General features: G+C 36.2%; 1 protein-coding gene across 1 annotated transcript; it reads left to right on the top strand.

The window, feature by feature from the left end:
- Window positions 1–17,716, top strand: LOC148778898 (ferredoxin-thioredoxin reductase catalytic chain, chloroplastic-like; the record flags this gene model as incomplete). The annotated part of the gene is made up of 7 exons (XM_088857190.1): window positions 1–99; window positions 191–388; window positions 10,472–10,521; window positions 10,652–10,723; window positions 13,916–13,976; window positions 17,182–17,237; window positions 17,405–17,716. Coding segments are annotated over 6 exons (525 nt in total), but the record flags the coding sequence as incomplete, so codon positions are not given.
- Between the last annotated feature and the right edge of the window lie 4,668 nt (window positions 17,717–22,384).

Raw genomic sequence — 22,384 nt, 5'->3', positions numbered from 1 at the left:
AATACAGTTGGCTACATGATATTTGTGCAGCAGATTGGTTTCAGTCCCTGGAGTTGCATATGGAGAATTCTCTCCGGACGCTTTCATGCTGAGAATCAAGTGAATATCTCATTTTGTGCTCTATAAAAAGAAAACTTAACAATAGCCTGTTGTTGTTGTTTCTGTGTTATAGTGGTAAAATAATTGCAAGTTTTCAATTATAGAACTATGGTGTGTCACTGCTGTTTCTGCTTCATGTTATGATCTTTTAAACTATATTTCCAATGATTCTGCAGTGGAACCTTCAGAAAAATCTGTTGAGATTATGAGAAAATTTTCAGAACAATATGCACGCCGCTCCGGAACATATTTTTGTGTGGATAAAGGGGTCACATCTGTTGTTATAAAGGTAGATCCCATTTCAGTTTCTCATGGAATTTTATTGCTAGGAGTTAACATATCATTTACTTGATTAATTCAGCAATGTGGCATATGAAGTATACAATCTTCATCCTGTGTATAACATTTAGGTTTGAGCTATTTAAATTGTCTTTTTCGAGATCACAATGATCATCTTTAGTATGGGTAACACATCATCTGCTGTAGATCTTGCATCTTTTTTCAAAGTGATGGATTATTTTACAAATTTCCCAACTTTTTCTGTCAGTGAGTCTCATATTCTGAGCTTGATGCTCTGATGAGTGCAGAAGTCTTATTGATAAAGTAGTTTCTTTGTGGAATTTTATATTGGGTTGCTTTGAAACATGGCTGGGGTAGTTTCTGTTTGTCAATTTTCATCTGTTGATAGAATTAAGAAATAAAATTGTAACAATTTGGTCGAAAGAATTTCCTAGTTCCCTTATTGTGCAATAAGGAACTTTAATTTTTGCTAGCCACATCTAGATAGCGTCTCATCAACCTCCTGTTATAATGTGAGCATCCTTTATAATTATTCTTCATACTTGATTTCGTATGTGAAATTGTCTTCTCATTGAGTTCAATGAAGGTCAATAAACTGCAAGTCCTTCACTCTTTGACTCTTATCCATCTCTATCAGATTTTCTTGCTTCTTCTAGACATCAGGGAGGATAGAAATTATGGATGTGTACCTAATGCTATTAGCCACTGAAAGGTTCTATTCTAGATGTTGTCGAAATTTGACTGTCTACACATGCAAAGACTAATTATTGAATGGTTCGCCTGATTGGCCTTCCAAATTATCATCTATATTGATTGAGAAGCTCAGATTGCTTCTACAGAAATTGAATATATATATATATATATATATATATATATATATATATATAGAAATGCTGATGTAGGCCCACTAGCCTATAGCTAAATATGAGCCCAACGTCCCAGATTCAATCTGGGCTGATCCAATGTTCACGATTGTATTTCGTATTTGAATTTGAATTTTTTTTTTTATATATAAATCCAAATCACTTGAAATTTTGGGCTTGTGTTCTGTAAAAATAGGAGAATCCAATAGAAATATCAAAAAAATATTTGTGAAAAATAATTTGACCAAAATACCCCTAAACTTTTCAAGGGTATTTTGATCAATTTAAACTTTGTGAAGTATTTTTTAAATATTTGTATTAGGTGCACATTGATGAGAAGAATAGACTCCTAAAATTTCACATGATTTGGATTTGTAGAAAAAAATTAAAATTCAAATACGAATAGGCCCACTAGCTTACAACTAATCATAGGTCCAACAGCCCAGATTCAATCAAGGTCGTTGGGCCTATATGTAGCTGTAGGCTAGTGATTCCATGGGCATTAATGTCCCAAAATATGGTATCTAAGCGATGCGTGAATGCCTCACTTGGCTATTAAAAGGCGTGATCGACATACTCCTTTTCAATAATCCTATTTACTCAAGATCTCAAGTTGACCTTAAGGAGTTGATTCCATACCGTTATTTCCGTGCCATGGCATATTGAGAGTCATCGGATAGAGCCTCAACCTTATCAATTGTCCTTGCTATAATGTCATCATCCAATAAGGGTGCCCCTATTGATTAGTTAGATAGGGTGACCTCTATTGAGTTATGTCCTTCACTAGTGGGAGCTTGTGTCTCATCAAATGGGTCTTCTTATTGTTGGGATGCCTTACTTATTAGAGTCATGCCCTTGCCCCAATTAAATTCCAGAGATTTACCTTTTCCCATTTCTTTGCCCCAGTTAAGTGGGGGTCATCCATTGGGCTCTCCAGAGAGGTAGCTTGACTGGATCTTCTAGATTCGGTTCATCACCCCACCTAGGTGGGTTCTCTACAAAATCATGTCATAATGGGGCAGGCGGTACCCTTACGATTTCTAGGGGGTTTTCCTCTTGCTCTTGAAGAGGTGGGGAATCTGAGTCCAAACTTGGGAGAATACTCGAAGTTAAATCCTTTATGCTATCATCCTCCGAGTCAACCCGAAAGGGAGATGTGCTTATGTCCTTTGGCTTGTGTGCATTGTACCACCTGTATGGGTTGTCTATTCCATTTATTTGAAAGATTAAACAGATCTTTTGTCCATACTCTAACATGCATTATAGGGATATCTTGGATCCTTTTTGGGCCTGCATCTTCAACTACTATCGGAATCTTTCTTAAGGTACTTGTTCTTTCGCCCTTTATTAAGTCATGGAACCTAGGCTAAGGCTATCCTCATCGTTGTGATTTGATGATTCTTACCACAGAGTCCTAGGTGAGATTATGATTGTCTTGCTCTTTATTTAACGGGTTCTCAGGCTAGTCTTGTCCCTTGCCACAAGGCCATGTTGGATGATCTTTACATTTAGACCGAGTTCTAGACTCATTCATATTTATTAGGTCGACCTCGGCGGTTGTTTGGGAGGTTGAAGATATCTCCTCGTCTTTATTTGTGCCAGTGATACCATCCGGATTTAAGATGGAAAATATACCCCTTTTATTAAGAGTGGAAATTGGCCCAGAAGTAGGCTTGTCATTCCCTTTGGTCTGCCTCGTGATTGTTATGATTCCTTTATCAATTAAATATTTAACAATATTCCTAAGAGTAAGGCATTCCTCAATGTAATGGGCACGGCTTCGATGCCATTTGCACCACTTCGATTTATCCCCAATGGGGCAAGAGAGAAATCTAAGCTATAGGCTACTCCACAAGTTTATTGTCGAGTTATGGCTTGAGAACATCACTCATTGATTCCTTAATGCGACTAAATTCCTTGGTCATACCTCTTTGCATCTGCCATGTATAGAAATGCGGTTTATCTATGTACCTAAGAATTTTAGAAGGAGAGGTCGGACCTTCGACTCATTGGTTATGACTTCTTTAACTTCTCCACCGAGTGAAGCTTCATCTTGATCATCTCCTGTTAAGGTGTAGCTAGTGGTTGATTCCTGAGGGAAACTAGCTTTGTCCTTCGCCCTCTCATAGTGCGCTACCATCTCGAGCATGGAGTCGAAAGAGAAGGGCATGTTGCTTTTGCTAAGGACATGTATTCGGGCGTAACATTTTCTAGGAGGATAGCAATTAGTGTGTATTGAAGGGAGTGCACTCGAGAACCCGAGAAGCGACAAACCTAAATAGCTCAACAAAGTCAGGGCACAATTCGTCATCCTTTCGCCCCTTTGAGGTAAGCTCCCCTAGTGAGACGGGTTGGGGTTTGCTGCCCCAGTAATGAGACTCAAACTTTTAAAACATCTCGTCCGGAGTCGCATTGGAGTTATCCTTCATGAATTGTCGATGCCATATGAAGGGTATTCCTGATAGGCTATGTGAGAACATCGCCTTTAATTGATTGGGCCGGTCACAGTGGGTTGGCACTGAAAGCAGGCAAGCGTTGATATGTGCTTCTAGGTCACCCTTTCTGGAGAACTTTCGAAATGGTGGCATAATGAATCCCATTGGTAAATCTTAGAGATTTTCAAGGGTTTCTTGTACATATGCTTTAGGAGCTGAGAAATCGCATATTCCCATTCTCTAAAGAGTCTTGAAGGTGTTGCATGGTCGCCTACATATTGGCTAACTGAGCATTGGCACTAGGACAACTTCTCTGGACGATTGGTTGCTTAAGATGGACTATTGAGCTTGTGTTTGGGTATATGAATTGTTGATTGAGCTTGGGGAACCGATTGGACTAGTTAGGATGATTGTTGACATATGAAACCCCTTGGGCTATCTTGTTGTTGCCTCATTGGGCTTACCCTAACTTTTCCAGTTTCGCAAGAAGACGTGCAAAACTAAGTGTTCACTTATGGGAAATTGGGAAGGACCCCCTGGGTTACTACGGTGGCTAGACCTTTGACCTTGGTTAACTGGGCCTAGATGCTCCTGTCATAGACAAGGTGGTCTACTTCTAGAGTTGGAATCACCTCTTTATTTAGTATTTGACCCAAAGAGGGCATGAAGTCCATGATTACTATCAAACGTTGATGGCCATAACCAGACCCCTAGCTAGGTGGCCTATTCCTACTAAGTGGTTATTTGGTTTGCTTGTCTAGCAAATTGTTAACTAATAGGGTTAACTTGGTTTGGGCCAGTTGGCTACAGGTGAATTAAGGGGTTGAACTTCTATCCTACCTTGCCTATGCTGACTAGGTGGTTGAATGGTATATCCCCTGTTCACTAGGCCTTGCAGGACACCTGAGGGTTTGCCTGGAGCTGACTATGGTCAGGACGCTGACTCCTATTGGTGTTAGGTTGAGTAAATGGGTTGCCCCTAGCAGTGCCATGGTGACTAGAAACATGACTGGGCACCTCAAGCCTATGTGAGCCTTGGACCACTCTCCCTTAATTGGTTGTTTGTTTGGGCCAAAATTCTTGGGTGGTAACTGATCACTATGGTTAACCTAGCTATGGTGCACTGACCATAGACTTGGAAGGGTTTGGACATTTGGCCTACCTTGGTCACACTAACTGGAATTAAGACTCACACCCATGTCTTGGTGGATTACCCCTGGTCTAATTCCTTGACTATTCAGGGTGCAACTTGGAGGTCCACGGTTCTTAACGACAGTCATGAGGACTACTAGCTTGTAGCCTGGATTGCTAGGTATGGTTCCTTATGGGTTGAGACTAGATTCACCCACATGGGTACCTTGGGTAGGAGGAGCGCCTTGGTGGATCCTCTCAGGCTGCCGACCTAGTGTCCTAGACCTAGGTTGGCCTGAAGTCATGGGGTCAGACCTCACCTCCGTTTAATCCTTGAACATTACTCTTGACAGACCTAAACTAAAGTAGGCTAGGCAAAACACCACCTTAAAAGGTTTGATAAATTTGACCTAGTTTTCTATAGGTAGGTTAAGGCTCAGGTGGGGTTCCTAGCTATGAAAGGGTTGGAATGTGGCTAGGTCTCAATGGGTACCCATATATGTCTTGGCCACCTGTTCAAGGGATCAACAAAGGTCTTACTATATGTAGGGTGCTTTGGGGCTAAGAATTACGGAGGGGCTCTCACTGTTAAAGTTGTGCGAGCCCCAACCCTCTCGGCTCCAAACAACTAGGTGCCCCCCTTAGCATTAATGTCGACTTCGGGGGTTTTCAAAAAATTTGATATGGTTTTCATAGTTTTTCGGTCAGTGTTTGTAAGGGGTGTGAAAGAGAGCACAAATGCGCATGTGAAAAGGTATGGCAATCAAGCAACAAGATAAGCTGGCTTCTTAATTCAAGAAAATATCATAATTTAGTATTTCTTATTATTATTGAAAAGAAATTAGTAAATAGAGATGATCGAATTTTTCCTTGCTTCACTTTTTCTATAAATGTTATAAGCTGAGGGTCTTTCTTTTGTGCCGATCGGATCTGTTGGATTAATTGGGGTTCTGCCTTAATGTTGGCAATCATACTTACTACACTATTAATGGACGGAGTCGGATGCCAATCCACTATTTCCTCTAACAATCTCATTTCTTGGATCATTAGATGAGCTAAGACTCCCGTAGATTTTCTACTTAAAGCGTCGGCGACAACGTTCGCTTTTCCTGAATGATAATGGATTGTACAGTCATAATCTTTTAAGAAATCCATCCATTCTGAGAGAAGAGGTATTTCAAGCTCTTATGATCCGTATATATTTCGAATTGCTCACCATATAGATAATGCCTCCATATTTTCAAAGCGAATACTATTGCAGTCAGCTTCAAGTCATGAATTGGATATTTTTTCTCATATTCTTTCAACTGTTTGGATGCATATGCGACTACTTTTCCATATTGCATTAATACACAACCCAAGCTTTTATGTGAAGCATCATTATAAATCACAAATCCCTCACTCCCCTCAGGAATAGTTAAAATAGGCGCTGAAGTTAATCGAACTTTTAGTTCTTGAAAACTCTCCTCACATTCACTTGTCCACTCAAATATGACATTTTTCTGTGTCAATCGAGTCAATGGGGTTGCGATTCGAGAAAATCCTTCTACAAATTTTCTGTAATATCCTGTCAATCCCAAAAAGCTTCGAACTTCAGTCACATTACTTGGTTGTTTCCAATTAACAACGGTTTCAACCTTTGAAGGATCAACTGATAGACCTTCCTTTGATATGACATGCCCTAAAAATGTCACTTGTTCAAGCCAAAATTCACATTTACTAAGTTTGGCATACAATTTCTTCTCTCTTAATATTCGCAATACCATTCTTTCATGCTGCTCATGTTCATTCTGATTCTTGGAATAAATTAAAATATCATCAATGAATACCACAATAAATTTATCCAAAAAGGGCTTAAAGATCCGATTCATCAAATCCATAAATGCAACCGGTGCATTGGTTAATCCAAAAGGCATGACTAAAAATTCATAATGGCCATACCTTGTTCTGAAAGCTGTCTTGGGAACATCTTCACTTTTAATCTTAAGCTGATGGTATCCAGATCTAAGATCAATTTTTTAAAATACTTATGATTCTTGTAATTGATCAAATAAATAATCAATTCTAGGTAATGGAGACCTATTTTTCACTGTCACTTGGTTCAACTGCCTATAATCGATACACAATCTCAAGGTCCCATCTTTTTTTTTAACAAACAATGCCGGAGCACCTCAAGGTGACACGCTGGGCCTGATAAAACCTTTATCTAATAATTCTTCCAATTGTTGTTTAAGTTCCTTAAGTTCTGCAAGTGCCATTCTGTAAGGTGCCTTAAAAATTGGGGCCACCTCGGGCAATAATTCAATAGAGAATTCAATTTCCCTGTCAGGCGGTAATCTTGGTAATTCTTCAGGAAAAACGTCAGGAAATTCTCGGATAACCGGAGTGGTATCCAAATTTATCTCTTCCTTCTTATCTTCTTTGATATAGGCAAGAAAGCCTTGACGCCCTTTTCGAAGGAGACGATTAGCTTACAGGAGATTAAATATGATGGGGAGTCTTCTTTGATACCATTGAAGTAAAATACTGGTTGATTCGGAATACTAAAGGTAACCATTTTCTTATAACAATCAATACTTGCATGGTATGCAGAAAGCCAATCCATGCCTAAGATTACATTAAAATCTTGAATTTTCAGGATTATTAAATCAACCAACAATTCCTTTTCTTCTATCTTTATTACACATGATTTGTACACTATATTGGTGTTAATTGAATTTCTCATCGGTGTGGCTACCTCTAGAATGTATTCTAATTGTTCTGGTTCTACCTTTAAGTGGCATGCAAAGTATGATGACACAAATGAATGAGTAGATCCAGGATCAATCAAAACATGAGCTACTTTTTGGAAGATAATAAGAGTAATTTGGATCACTGATTTTGAGGCCTGAACGTCGTGCTTGGTGATCACAAATACTCTTCCCTTCATCTGAGGCTTTTGAGCTATATCTCCCTGCTTTGGAAGCTGTTGCATCTGTAAGCTAGGACATTTACTAATCTGGTGTCCCAATTTTCCACATTTAAAACAGGCTCCAGTATTCCAATAACAAGGGCTGGATCAATGGTTTTTTCCACATGTTTTACATGGTTCTATTGGGTTCTGAAGTGGTAAGGGCATTGGTTTCTTGTTTGCCCTTTCAAACTGTTGTCGATTAGATGGTGTGGGTCTAACATGGCCTTTCTGATTTTTCGTCTTTTGGTAATCTTCGAAATCTTTTTCGACAATTTGGGCTCGATCCGCTATTTCAGCATAAGTTCTCAATTTTAAAACTGATATTCTGCTTCTAATAGCTGGTCTGAGACCCTTTTCAAATTTCTTCACCTTTCTTGCCTCATTGTTAATCATATGTGGGGCAAACCTGGACAATTCAGTAAACCTGGCCTCGTACTGTGCTACTGTCCGGTTTCTTTGGATTAATTCCAAAAATTCCATTCCTCTTTGGTCTAGAATAAAATCTGGAAAATACTTTTCATTAAACGCCTCTAGAAATACATCCCAAGTCAAGGGTTTATTTTCTTTAACCAATACTCTTTTTGCCATTCACTACCAATGTTGTGCTTCTCCTTCTAACATAAAAACTGCCAAGGCCACCTTCCTATCATCAGGACATTCCATTACCTCGAATATTATCTCCAATTGCATAATCCATCCCTCAGCTTCCAGTGGGTTTACAGCACCCTTAAAAGAAGGTGGGTTCAATTTCTTAAATTGTTCGATATCACTCCCACCATTTCCCGTAACTGACTGCCTGGATGGATTGTTGTTTTCCATCTGATGTTTCATTAGAGCAACCATACTTTCCAAAGCTTTGTGAATTCCTTCCATAATAGCTTCAGCTATTCTGGATCTTGACTTCGTCCCAGCCTATACACGCAATAAATGCGATTTTAAGTATATTCTTTTTTTTTTTTTTTTTAAATTTCCTAAGAATCTTAAACCGATTGCTCTGATACAATAATTGTCACACCCCAAGAATTTACAATACTGATATTCCTGAGATGTGACAATCAAAACATTTATATATTTCTTGATAGGACAAATTCAGTGGCGAATTCTTACAAGGTAACAAAAAAGTTAGCGCAACAACAATATCTTCCAAGGTTGATCTTGACTAGCACTCAAAATGAATCCGCATTTATCCTGAAAAAAATGTTTACCATAGTTTGATGAGTTTGGCTACTCAGTAAGTGATCATCATAATCCTAAAATAATCATGGTTGAAAGATATCAATATTTTCAAAAACACCCAGTCAAATATTTTGGGCTCAAAGTCAGAAAGGTAGCAGTTTGTAAAAACATTCTAGCATAATTGCCAATCTAATATGTATAGAAAGACTCTTATAGAAATTCAAAAATACGGAATTATCACAATTTATGGGATATCAATTCATAAATAAACATTTCACAATAATGCTATAATCAATTGCAAAACTATCAATTTTTAAATAATAAGGCAGTCATTTGCACATGAATTTTACAATGTCTAAATATTCAAAAACAGTAGAAAGAAATATCACAATTTACTAAAAGCAGAAATATTACATTTATTTCTAATAATTTTACAGTATCTAAAATTTTCTAACAATAGTCAAGAAAAATAAATAAATTTATTTCTAATAATTTACATCATTCAAAATTTCTAACATAGATAAAATATCACAATTTTTATTACAAAGGTTATGTTTAAAATAATGAGGGCGCGTGCGCATAAAATTTATCGGGCCTAAAATTCATGATAATAAGCAGAAATAATTATTTCATTTCATTTTTAAAAAGAATGGATTATTTTTCAAGGTAATAATGTCACTTACCTAAAATATTTGAGAGCGAGCTTCCGATAAAAATTCGGCTAGAGAGAGAGACCTCAAAATTTTCTAGGGTGGGAGTCCTCACTTATTCTATTTAAATTCTTACGATACCTTATTATAATATTTTATTAAGTTACACCTCATACACGAGGTGTAGCGTTTAAATTAAACGTAAAAGCTTTAAGTCCCACGCAACCAAGGGACGTGTTAAAGGGAGGTAAAAGGTTAACAAAAGTGGTGATGGTCCCTAAGGACCATCATACTTATATGGACCATCACTTATTAAAAGTTTCTTTTCTCTCTTTTTGTTTTTTTGTTTTTGAAATTTTAGGATTATTACAACCACATACTCTACTCATACTTCGGTTGTTCTTTGTGAAATCTGTACATAGTTTTTTTGGGGTTTGAAAGTTATGAATGTGGAAAAGTTCATGTACTATAGAAACCTGTGTGCGTTTATGGTTTGAAATGCTGATGGACTTTACAGTGCAGTTGCTAATTCTTATATGGAACACCTTCTGTTAAAGAAATTTTTTGGCCCTTTAAATGGTCATATTTTTTCTTGGCTTCAAAGAATTTCAGTATCCCACACTTCCTTAAATATGTTGGAATAAGGACATGCAGCTTGAGGAACTTTACAATGGATAAGAGTTGCAACACTTTGCTTATGCTTTTATGCTATTGCATGTTAGTGACATCTGATAATTTTCACAGTCAAGGATTAGAACCACATTAATATCTCTTTATTATATCTCTAGATGGTCAATTTTGTTTCTGTTTGACATGTGCTACATTTTTCTTTAAGAATGTGGTTTTAATATTCTTCATTTACAGGGGTTGGCGGAACATAAAGATACATTAGGGGCACCATTATGCCCTTGTAGGTAATTGAATAATTTTCTTAGATGTCTTCCTTTTTATTTTCTGCTGGCATGAATTCTGGCTCCTCTTTTTCCATTTGATGAATGAAATAATGATGTGTTTTCTGACGTTATATAAATTTGTGAGATTCAGGCATTATGATGATAAAGAGGCTGAGGCAGCTCATGGTTTTTGGAATTGCCCATGTGTACCCATGAGGGAAAGGTACACATCTCTTGTCTATTACTTAACACCAAATGAAGTATTGTTTTGGGCTGTACCGGAAGTATTCCTTTGACAACCTTTTAATTGCAGAGACCGATGATATGATGTTATTTGTCCGCATATAAGCCACTGTGTGTGAGACTCTGTATTACGTCATGCATCATTTTGGGTGATTATAGGATTTTATTTCTTAAAAGTTTTTGTTAAAATAATGAGTAATTTTCCCTAAGAAATTGATATCGGTGCCCTTATGGTGGTGGGTTTGTGGGGGTGGATGGGGGTGGCTGCATGCGGAGGGGGGGGGGGGTCTTGTGTGCTCTATAGATAAACCCTACAAACACCTATGGGTGAGTTTCTATAGCCATGATTATCCAATAATATTTGAAGTTTTATGTTTTTTAAAAAATCCAATTTATCTGGAATTCACCTTGCACCAAAATAAAATATTAGAAACTAATTATCAAATGATGATGAAAAAATCCTTGAAATATTCATAAGGGTAATTTAGTCATTTTTATTTATTTGAATTATTTTTTATATTTTATTTAAGTGTGCCTCACTAAGCACACACCTACAAATTTTGAGGTTAATGAGATTTGAAAAAAATTATTAAAATTCAAATGCTATTAGACAATCATGACCATTTGATGGGCTTTGGATAGTTATGAACCATGAGTGAAACATTGTAGAACTTTACTCATGAATGTTTCTAAGAATTTTCATATATATATATATATATATAGGAAAACACTACACAATGCCTATAGGCAAAAATGAACAATGATTTTGCTTATGCTCATCACCGTCCAAAGTTCATCGCACAGTCATAGTTGTCCGGTAGTGTTTTAATTTTCATTTTTTTTTCTACAAATCGGAATGATCTAAAATTTGGAGGGTGTGTTAATAAAAAATAGGAGATTCTAATAAAAATATAAAAAAACTAATTCACAAAATATAAATTAACCAAAATACCCCTGAAAATTTATGGGGGTATTTTGGTCAATTTATATTTTGCGAAATATTTTTTTCATATTTTTATTAGGTGCGCTTCACTAAGATGTACATATGTTCCAAATTTCAAATCATTCCGATTTATAGACAAAAAAAATGAAAATTGAAACACTACCGGACAATCTTGACCATGCGATGAACTTTGGACGATGATGAGCATAGGAGAAATCACTGTTCATTTTCTCCTATAGGTGTTGAGAAGACTTTTCCATATGTATATATATATGTGTGTGTGTGTGTGGAACTTTACTCGGCATTGACATTGTACAACTTTACTCATGAATCATTGACATTGTCGCGTCAGTGAGATTTAAGTTCCTTGTACCTAATAGGTTGCAACCTTATGGAAACCACACATATATATATATATATATATATATAGGAAAAAATTTATACAAGGTTGCAACCTTAAAATGTAGAATGATAGATGCGCCATGAGTGAAATATTGTAGAACTTTACTTGGCATTGACATTGTAGAACTTTACTCATCAATCATTGACATTGTCTCGTCAGTGAGATTTAAGTTCCTTGTACGTAATAGGTTGCAACCTTATGGAAACCGCACCTACATATATATATATATATATATATATATAGGAAAAAATTTATATAAGATTGCAACCTTAAAATGTAGAATTACAGATGGACCTCAAAAATCGATCGGAAAAAGTTGTTTTAATGTTGAAAAACCTCTAATTGATCATCTCGACATTGAGATGAATGAATATGAAAAAACAAAAAGATTTTGAGTCCCAGAAATAGTGCATCTTGCAATACATTATCTAAACCGCCCATTTTCAAGATTTTCATATGTTTATAGATCGACTTGATTTTAACCATTTTTGGAGTTTAAAAATTTATAATTAGATATAAAAATAGATTTTGAGATAATCCTAAGAATTGTTTTCACCAAAATTACATGTTATGATAAAATTTGAAGGTGTGCCTTAATTGGATTGTTTAAGGTTGTAACCTTATAGAAACCACACCCATATATATATATATATATATATATATATATATATATAGAGAGAGAGAGAGAGAGAGAGAGAAAAGAGTTAGTGACAGATTAAAAAGCACCATTATGTCATTTTCTTGTACTGGAATAGTTTTACGGTTTTCAACTTCTCAAGAATTGACTAGGCAGTTATCAGCAATAGCATGTGTCTCATTTCTACCAAGATAGGATGAAGTTGGTGAACTCAGTTTTCTTATATCGTTAAGCAAATCATTAACTGTACTTTTACACTATGTATTCAGTTATGCTCTGTTTTGAATGAGGGTGTTAAGGAAATTTCTTCTGAGAACCTTTGGTCTTTCCAAGAATGTTTGGACTTAATCGATTGGGTATTTCTAGTTAGTTCTTTCTTGGTTTATTGCAATCATTTGATGAGTTTTTTTGCAATGTGGTACTGGTTTGGTTTGCTTGTAAATGATTAAACAAGTTGAGTGATTGAGTCTTAGTCTTTTTCCTGAGGTTTCATAAGCATTTAATTGGTTCCGAAGATCATGTACATAACCTTTTGATTTTTTATTAAATGAATGCTTTTTGTTGGGTCTTTGCATTGCATGTGTTTGTTCACTTCCTTATCAAGGCTTCATTTGTATCCTTTCGAATGTGACTGACTGTGGAACTTGAAGTGGAGAGTTTTGATAGGAGAATGGGTTCTTAATGCACCTTTTCCTCCAATATACTATTTGCAGTTGTTGAGAGTTCCATCGTTTTCATTTTGATCTCTGTTAACTGATTGTGTTTTTAGCTAATCCACACTGTTGTTCTATGCTTTTGATTGCGTTTTCTTAAGAATTGTTGCAGAAAGTCTGTCAAATTAGAGGTGTTCTGTATGTAACTTACAGTTACAAGTTTCTCAATTGTCTATTTATGAAGTAAGATAGAACCCTCCCTTCTGTATTTTTCCCCTTCCATATCATTCGGTATTAGAAAATCACAATAAGATTATATTATGGTAAAATAATCTGTGAACATGCAGCATATAAATGGTATGCTACATGCCCCATTGACCGTTCATTGTTGACATTGACACTTGAGATGAATTGATCCTTTCAAGCTTGCTTCAGGAGATGTACATTTCAAAGCGCACCATAGTATACTATCACTCATACTAAATTGGCATCCCTTGTGCTATTAAAGTTCTATATAATGATATGACTATTGGCAGGAAGGAGTGCCACTGTATGCTTTTCCTCACCTCTGACAACGATTTTGCTGGTGGCGAACAGGTATTTTCTTGTTTTTACTCTGTCTTCAGGTCTGCCTCAGGGAGACTAAACTTATGGATTGGTAGAATATGTATTCTTTCGTTCTTACTTTACAAATTGGTACAACACATGCATTTAAATGTCATCCATGGACACTAAAGATAATTTAAAATTAGATACTTGATTGGCTCAAAAGCCTCTCAAGGGATGTAACTGAGCTTCCAAATGACAATGTTGAATAGTTTTCCTTCTGAAATCAGTCAAAAGAGATAAGGGCTGCCGAAAGCGATTCCTTAAGCTGTGAAGGGAAGGGTTTCTTGCAGCAGCTGAAACACGCACTTTCCATTGATGCTGACTCATAGTCATGTTTATCAGTGTTCTATTTGTTGTTTTGAGCAAAGTTTGGAGCACCAAATGGTCATGGTGTGAGGCATTTGGAACTCAAGCACAATAAGTTTGACCTTTTAGAAATTGTTTTCAGTATTACTTGTTTCACTTTCAAAATGTCCTGGATGAAATATGAGAAACAAATATCTGAAAGATCAGTTCATGGATGTTTGATAAGAGTTTTGCCATGATGGTCTTGCAGAAATAGCTACAAATACCAAAGTCAAATTTTAGCCAGATCAACAGTCAAATAGGATACAAGGACTGTGGAATAGTATGCGTCCACTAGTTCCTTCATACAGTCTCATTTTGTCACCTAGGAAACAAATAACTATTTTTCAAAAAATGTAATTGTTGCAGATCTTCTATTCTTCAATACAACCAGTGAAAGTGCTATTAAATTGTTGGACCTATGGGGGAATAGGGGTTGCCTGTGAGGATGTTATAACACTAATTGGTCATGGAGGTTTGTTTATTTGTTTGCTTTAGGAGTAAGTCATTGCAGATGGAACAAGTCTTGTGTTGGGAATTTGGAGCAGTGATATTATGATAAAGGGTTTGATAAATGGAAAATAGAGGTTGAAGTAATTCTGGAGACTGAGATATCTTCGAAAGTATAAAAACTTGGACTCAGCTTGGGACTGTGCCTTATCCCACAGTGCCTCATCCATATCGATGTTGACTAGTGAGGACTCGGTACGACTTCTAGAGAGAAGATTATTAACACTGGGAACCGATGAGACTATGATGTGTCTTGAAAATGTGGGTAGTAGACGAGCCAAGTTGATTTGAGTGTCTTAGCTCTCACAGAGAAGTATCTAAACAATGCTTTAATGTAGCCAATAATTCTCAAATTTTATGCCACAAATATGGAGGGTTGATCATGGTTTTCCAGAAATCTGACATGACAACTACTCCTTTGGTCAAATCATAATCAAAAGTGAGCAATAAAGAAAGCATGAAATCCATGAGATAATCACAAGAGGATACTGACGATCCTCTATTTCACCTTTGTTCCCCCTGATTCCAATAAAGTTCAAAACATTCCTCTTGCTTTGAATGCAGTTCAGAGATGAGTCAATGCAATAAGACTCATCGGAGTCTTAAAAAACTAGTACAGAAACATGTAAAGAAATAGAGCCTCCACTGTGTCTGTTGTGGCTCAGCCAAGACACAGTCAAAGTCCATGGCACGTCAGGTCAAGCCATTCCTAGCTGGTTCACTGATTTTTAGGCTCTGCTTTAGGGGAGTGAGAAACCAAAAACAAATATTCTGGAAGATGGATTTTCCTAGTTAGTGGAACTTGCATTTATTAGTGAATAGGGGGCATATGTATTTCACCTGTTTTACTTGCCCTAAAAAGCTGCAATGGGGAGCAAGGGCACATGTTACGGAAGCTGGACTCCTGGAGATGCAACTTGCAAGCAAATAGAATTGTATAGAATGGGATTTACTCTAACAAGGATTATCTAAATGACACTAAAGTCAGTTTCGTGGCCTTTCTGACTGAATTTTTGTCTTTCGGACTGAATTTTTGTCAGTGACTCTGATGCTTGCTTGATGTGGTCCCAGTACCATGTGTGCACCTCTTTAACATGCTCCATATGCTTCTTTTCCTACCTTGAACCGAGTATTGTTGTACGAAATGAAATATACCCATTAGAACTTACGCTTGAACTCTCGACTACTACTTTTTCTTTACGGTAAGTTTTCCACTTTGCTGTTTTGGGATGGAATTTGGTATCATAACCATCAAACTTAGGCTTGCACACTCATAGGAATACTGTAGGTTGTTCTTGGCGTTGATATCAGAGGGTGAGTTTGGTGTCTATTGTTATGGACATCGTACTGTAATGTGACCATCAGAACGTGCTGTAATTTTTAATTGCTTTTCTTGCCTACATGTGGATGGAACAATATTTAACTACTGGGGAAAGTGTATTGGAACATAAGTGCAATGATCTGCATTAATGAAATTGCCCCTTCTTGCTCAGAAGAAAGTTTCTTCTTACAATGATATATTAAAAAACATATTTTTTCCTCTCTATTTAACACTGTTCTTAGTATTGAAATAAAAAGATTTGGTGGTCCATAAGATCACCTTGTACACTTGCCCACTACCCAAAACACAACAGTTACGAAATATGTTTGGTCCTGAAACCCCAAAAGATATTTTGTCATCTATAAGATCAAATTATATAATAAAATGGAAATTAGAAAATAGAAAAATTGATTTGAAGCTCAAAAACTGCTGCAAATTCAATCCCCTCCCCCAAAAAATTTGTTTGTAGACTGTCCAATTTATGGACTATGATCTAGGTCTCCAAGAGTTTTCTTGTTTTTTTTCCTTTTCTATTTTTTACAAATTGTTCGCAAGGCAAATAAAGGATGGTATGCAAATTCTCAGATGAAAAGCAGTCCTGCTAGCTAGGTGCTTGGGGAAGAACAAAATCTGTAGAGGGCTGTTCCACGGGACCATGCTATATGCAGCATGCACCATAAAACATAGAAACATTCACATGGATTATATTTAGTAAAAATGAGATGCATTTTGTTGTTCACTGCATCATTTGAGAAGGTAACTTGAAAATATGATGATTTTCTCGACGCTTCAATTTTTCAAATTGAATGCACCATTCTGCATGAAAAGAAAAGGAATATGTGGAACCTCGCAAAATCTGCTCAAAGGCCCAACTCTCTTCCTCCACTTGCCAAACCCCCCAAACCCCAACCCTCCCCAAAAACGAAAAAAAGCAACCCAAAATTCTGTGCGTGCTTGTGCATGTTCATTTACATGTGTTTGACATTAACATGAGGCTTTGGTTTCTTATTGATGTAGGCTATCAGTTTAGAGGAGATCAAAGAATCAACGTCCAATCTCTGATTGTCAAGCTGGTACTTGATTTCCTAATACTCTTACATTATGCTTGATTGTCTAGTATTATATGCTAATGCCCCATCCAAGCAGTTCTTAAGTGGAATATAAAGGACCCGAACTTAATTTCTTATATGTCCATTCTGAGAACAGGACCTCTTTGACAAAATGGATTTGTGAAGTGCAGGAGATCTGTATGATAAAACCTTGGAGTTGGAGCATGTACAGGTTCAGGATTCTTACTTCATTATATACTTAGGTATCATGCTACTTGGTTTCTCAGAATAATGTCAAATGCATGACTCACTCCATTCTCTATCTTCTGTTATATATTATTGAAATACTAGGGGGGTGTTTCTCTCTGATACATAGAGCGTTTCACAGTGCCTTTCTATGTGATTTATGTAGGATCTCAATTCTTGCATTCAGAGATTTTCCTTGTAATTTTTGTGTAGTGGCTTATTCCATGTGCGTTTATGTATAGCTTCAGAATTGGGTACGCCTTGTCTCCTCTCTATGGTTTGCTTCCATGTTTATTAGTACCGTGTGTCCTTAAATTCGTTTTGAACATAGCATTTCAAATTTTTGAATTGACAAAACTATTATCTTTTTGAAACGTTTTAGGGATTGATTGCCTCACAATAAATTCCTGTTTTGTGTGTACTTTGGTGGAAGCCAACTGATGCCTGATGCCTTCAAATAGTCAGCAAGTACCGTTTGTCCTTAAATTTGTTTTGAACCTGACATTTCAAATTTTTGAATTGACAAGACTAGTATCTTTTTGAAACGTTTTAGGTAATGATTGCCTCACAATAAATTCCTGTTTTGTCTTTACTTTGGTGGAAACCAACTGATGCCTGATGCCTTCAAATTGTCGGCAACTTTCTCTAATGTACTTTCCAGCCGTTATTACCCAGAGGAGAAATAAGGCTGTGTTTGGCAACTGAGAAAACTGTTTTCCTGGAGAATCTCAGAGAAGCAGGAAGCCCGAGTAAAAAGTAGAAGTAAAAAACTCGTGGCTGGGGATTGTGAACCTTTGTTTAGGAACCTATCTATGAAAACCGGAGAAAGCTTGGGCTAGAGCTTAGGAGAATAGAAATTGAGAGGGGAGAGAGATTGTGAGATTACATAAATAAAAGGGGGATGAGGAGGGGTCTGCGTTCGCCCACCTTTCCTGAGTAATCAGTGCACTGCAGTTTTCCTCGAAATTGGAGAGAAGCATGGACTGTGGAGAAATATGGGATGCCAAGTTTTCTCGCTTTACCCCATTCCCAAACAGGAGAAAATGTGGTCATTGAGAAAAACAGTTTGTTTTTTCTGTTTTCTCATTTATCAAGTAGGCCCTAAATCTCTGTGTTTTTAATGGTGCTTGCAGTGATTGAAAGCATAGCTTAGTCCATCACAATTGTAGTGGTGAGTTTATTGGCCAAGTTTCAGTGTTTTGAACGGAGCATTAACTGGTAAGTTGCTTTGTCCTGCCACTAGCAGAAATAGAGGTCGTTTTCCAAATTTTATGGGAGGCTGCATGCAGATGTGATGGATCAAAACTCGTTTTGTGATACACGTGCGTGCGCAGGATGCAATTTCTATAAGGCCTAGGCTTTATGAAATAAAGTAAATCCCACACACACACATGATGCAATTTCTATGAGGCCTAGCCTTTATGAAATAAAGTAAAGCCTCACTCTGAATACTCTTTCGGAAAGCACTTCGAGCATCAAAAATCTTCATGATGCCTTTAAATCAATTTCCAATACCGACTATGAAATTAGAAGCTCCAGAGATCTCACAGATCCATGAGTTATCTTTGTTTAAATAATATGTTACAATATACACTATTTTTAGGATTTGAAATCTTAATTTGTTTCTTATGACCGTAATGTTGAAGGCCAAGATGAGCAATTTGAAGGTTTTCACATGTCGAAGCTGCAATTTTTGGTGAGTTTTAAGGTGACGTTTAATTTATTTATTTTGTGTGTGTGTGTGCGTGTATATATATATAAGAAAAAGTTTATATAAGGTTGCAACCTTAAAATGTAGAATTACAGACGCGCTTCAAAAATCTATAGGAAAAAGTTGTTTTAATGTTGAAAAACCCTGCAATTGATTATCTCAACATCTAGATGTATGAATATAGAAGAAAAAACGAATTTCGAGTCCCGAAAATAGTACATCTTGCAACACATTATCTTGACTATCCATTTTCAAGATTTTCATATGTTTATAGATCTACTTGATTGTAGCCACTTTTTGAATTTAAAACTTTATAATTAGATATAAAAATATTTTTTCAGATATTTCTAATAATTCTTTACACTAAAATTACATGTTATGATAAAATTTGGAGATGCACTTTAATTGGATTGTTTAAGGTTGTAGCCTTATAGAAACACACCTATATATATATATATATATATAGAAAACTCCAAAAAGCCTACAAGCGAAAATGAGTAGTGTTTCGCCCCACCACAGACTTGCTATGTCTATTGTGGTTTCTTGTCCCGTCACAGACTTGTTATGCCTGTTGCGGTTTATTGAACGGACTGCACAACGTCCGTGATGCTTTCATGTGATTTTTTGACCATCACGGACCTAGCATTTCCATGACGGTACCACCACATACTTGTTAAGTCAGTGGCAGTTGTTTTATCCACGTTGCCCGATTTTTTCGAATAGTGATAAGTTTATAGACGAAAACATCGTTCATTTTCGCTCATAAGCGTCGTGTAGATGCTTCTTATATATATAAGATTGCAACCTTATACTATACAAGTAAGGCCCGCTTCAAAAAAATCCAATAGAAAAGAGCATTCTAAAGTTAAAAAACCTTTCAATTGAACATCTTGACATCATGACATTTTGGTATAAGAAAAAAAAGAATTTGAAGTATTAAAAGGTTGTGTATTTTGTAACAAGTTATTTAAACTGTCTATTTTCAAATGTTTATAGATTTTTATAATCTACACCGTTTTTTAAATTTAAAATTTTATAATTAGGGTTGAACATAGAATTTCAAGCCATTGAAGGGCTTCTCGTATAGTATAAGGTAGGCACTGTATACAAACTTCACCCATGTAAGTATAATATATTAAAAATTATATACATAAGTGCTCGGATGGAGGGGACTCGAAACTGCAACCAAAGATCAGCGATTTTTTATTCCAATCGATAAAATTTAAGGGAAAGGTTTCTATGCTTCCCCTACAGCATAAAAGTTCTATCTTCTCTTTATCATCCAACTGTCTAATTTTGATCAAGAGAGTCACTCACCGTTTGATCTTAGATCCGACGTCTCAAAGTATTTTATTTTTAGTTTTTTTTATATACAAATTGTATGAATATAAAATTTGGTATGTGTCATGTTCTCATTGGGGCGCACCTATAAAAAAATATTAAAAATAATTTTTCGATAAAATATAATGATCAAAGTACCTCTTGAAACTTTTAAAGGTATTTTGGTTATTTTATTTTATTGAAAATATTTTTTTTATATTTTTTTGCTAGTGCGAGTTTAATAGAGGAATAGACGTTCAAAATTTGGTGTCAAACTAGTTTATAGAAAAAAAAATTAAAAATAAAATAGTGTAGAGATGTGATATTGTGATTGAGGCAATTTTAGCCTTCCATTCAAAATGGACAGTTAGATAAAGGGAAAGATGTCATTTCCATGCTGTCGGAGAAGCATAGAACGCTTGCCCAAATTTTAAAGCATTGGATCAAAGTCAATAAAGTGAACCCATCACATTTTAACTAATAGTAATATTAATTTTATTTTTTTATTTTTTATTTCTAAAGAAACTGTCGCCATTCATATCATCAAGGTCTCATTACAATATCCAATACTGCCTATAAGCACACCTAATTAACAGTTTACATGAAGTAAAAAAAAAAAGAAAGAACAAAAACTACAAAATTACATCAATGAGTTCGTCCATCGTCAAACCTTTTGCAAGACCGTCCGCCTCCATATTAAATTATCGATAGACGTGAGTAAAGACAACAGACCAATCACAGCGTACCTCTCCCACTTCCCTAACCAAAGCATGCCGAGCCCTTGGAAATTTAACCTCTTTTTTCATCCATCTTATCACAATTAGCGAATCTCTTTCAATTACCAGTGGCTTATTAAATTGTTTAGCCATCTAGTAACCTATAGAACTCCCATCAAAATTTAGTTTAATCCATCTCTGGTATTATCCACAGTCCAATTTTAGTACCTTTAACATTCCTTTTACGTAACGACAATTTAATATTATACATCAAATCTAATTGAAGTATACCCCACTATTCCTCTATAATAGCTAGCCATTCAGCTACAGTTATCTTGATTTTTTTCATTTAGCTTACAATTCAATCTACTCACATTCTCAAAACGTCTATTTCTTTCCTTCCATAGTTTCCAAACGACAATGGCATTAACTACTTTCAAATAATGAAACCTTTTTTTCGAACTTCTTCAATTTTCCATCCATCAATAAAAGTTTCTACCTGCACAAGAGCAACAGTATCCCCAACCAATCAAACACCCATAACCAGATTGACCTAGCATAATCACAGTTGAGGAAAAGATGATCAACCGATTCCTCATCTTTTTTGCATAACAAACATACATTCAATAAAATCTTAGCTCTCTTTCTCAACATATCTACAGCTAACTGTTGCTTTTGTGCGAATAACCAAATGAAGGCATGAACTTTTAATGGGAAAGGCCAATGCCAAAATTTTGCCAACCCTCCATCTGATTCTGTCATAATACAACAACTTGTAAGCAAACTTTACATAGAACTTACCATTATTATTTGGTACCCAAACAACTTTGTCCTCCTCATCAGGGAAATAGAATACTGTTGTAGCAGTATTGAACACTGAATTAGCTCCTCTGCCACATTATTGTTTGCCCTTCTATAGGGACACTGAATATCCCAAACTGCATTAAACCCTTTCCATGTCACCATATCACTAAACCCTTTCCCTGTCACCATATCACTGACGATTTTACTCCTGGAGTTCACCTTTGTATAGAGATTGGGGAATCCATATTTAAGAGGATGGTTTCTAATTCAGTTTTGCTGCCAGAATCTTACATTGTCACCTTTGCCCACCATCATACACATACTGCTTACCATCCCCCTGCTGGAGCAACATTTCCATCTACTCCCTCGAGTAG

This window comes from Amborella trichopoda, unplaced genomic scaffold (genome assembly GCF_054954075.1).
Source record: "Amborella trichopoda isolate Santa Cruz 75 unplaced genomic scaffold, AtrichopodaSantaCruz75HAP2 v2.0 scaffold_422, whole genome shotgun sequence".
Lineage (NCBI taxonomy): Eukaryota > Viridiplantae > Streptophyta > Magnoliopsida > Amborellales > Amborellaceae > Amborella > Amborella trichopoda.
The sequence above is the reverse complement of the archived record's forward strand: the minus strand, read 5'-3'. Positions and strand labels throughout refer to the sequence as shown.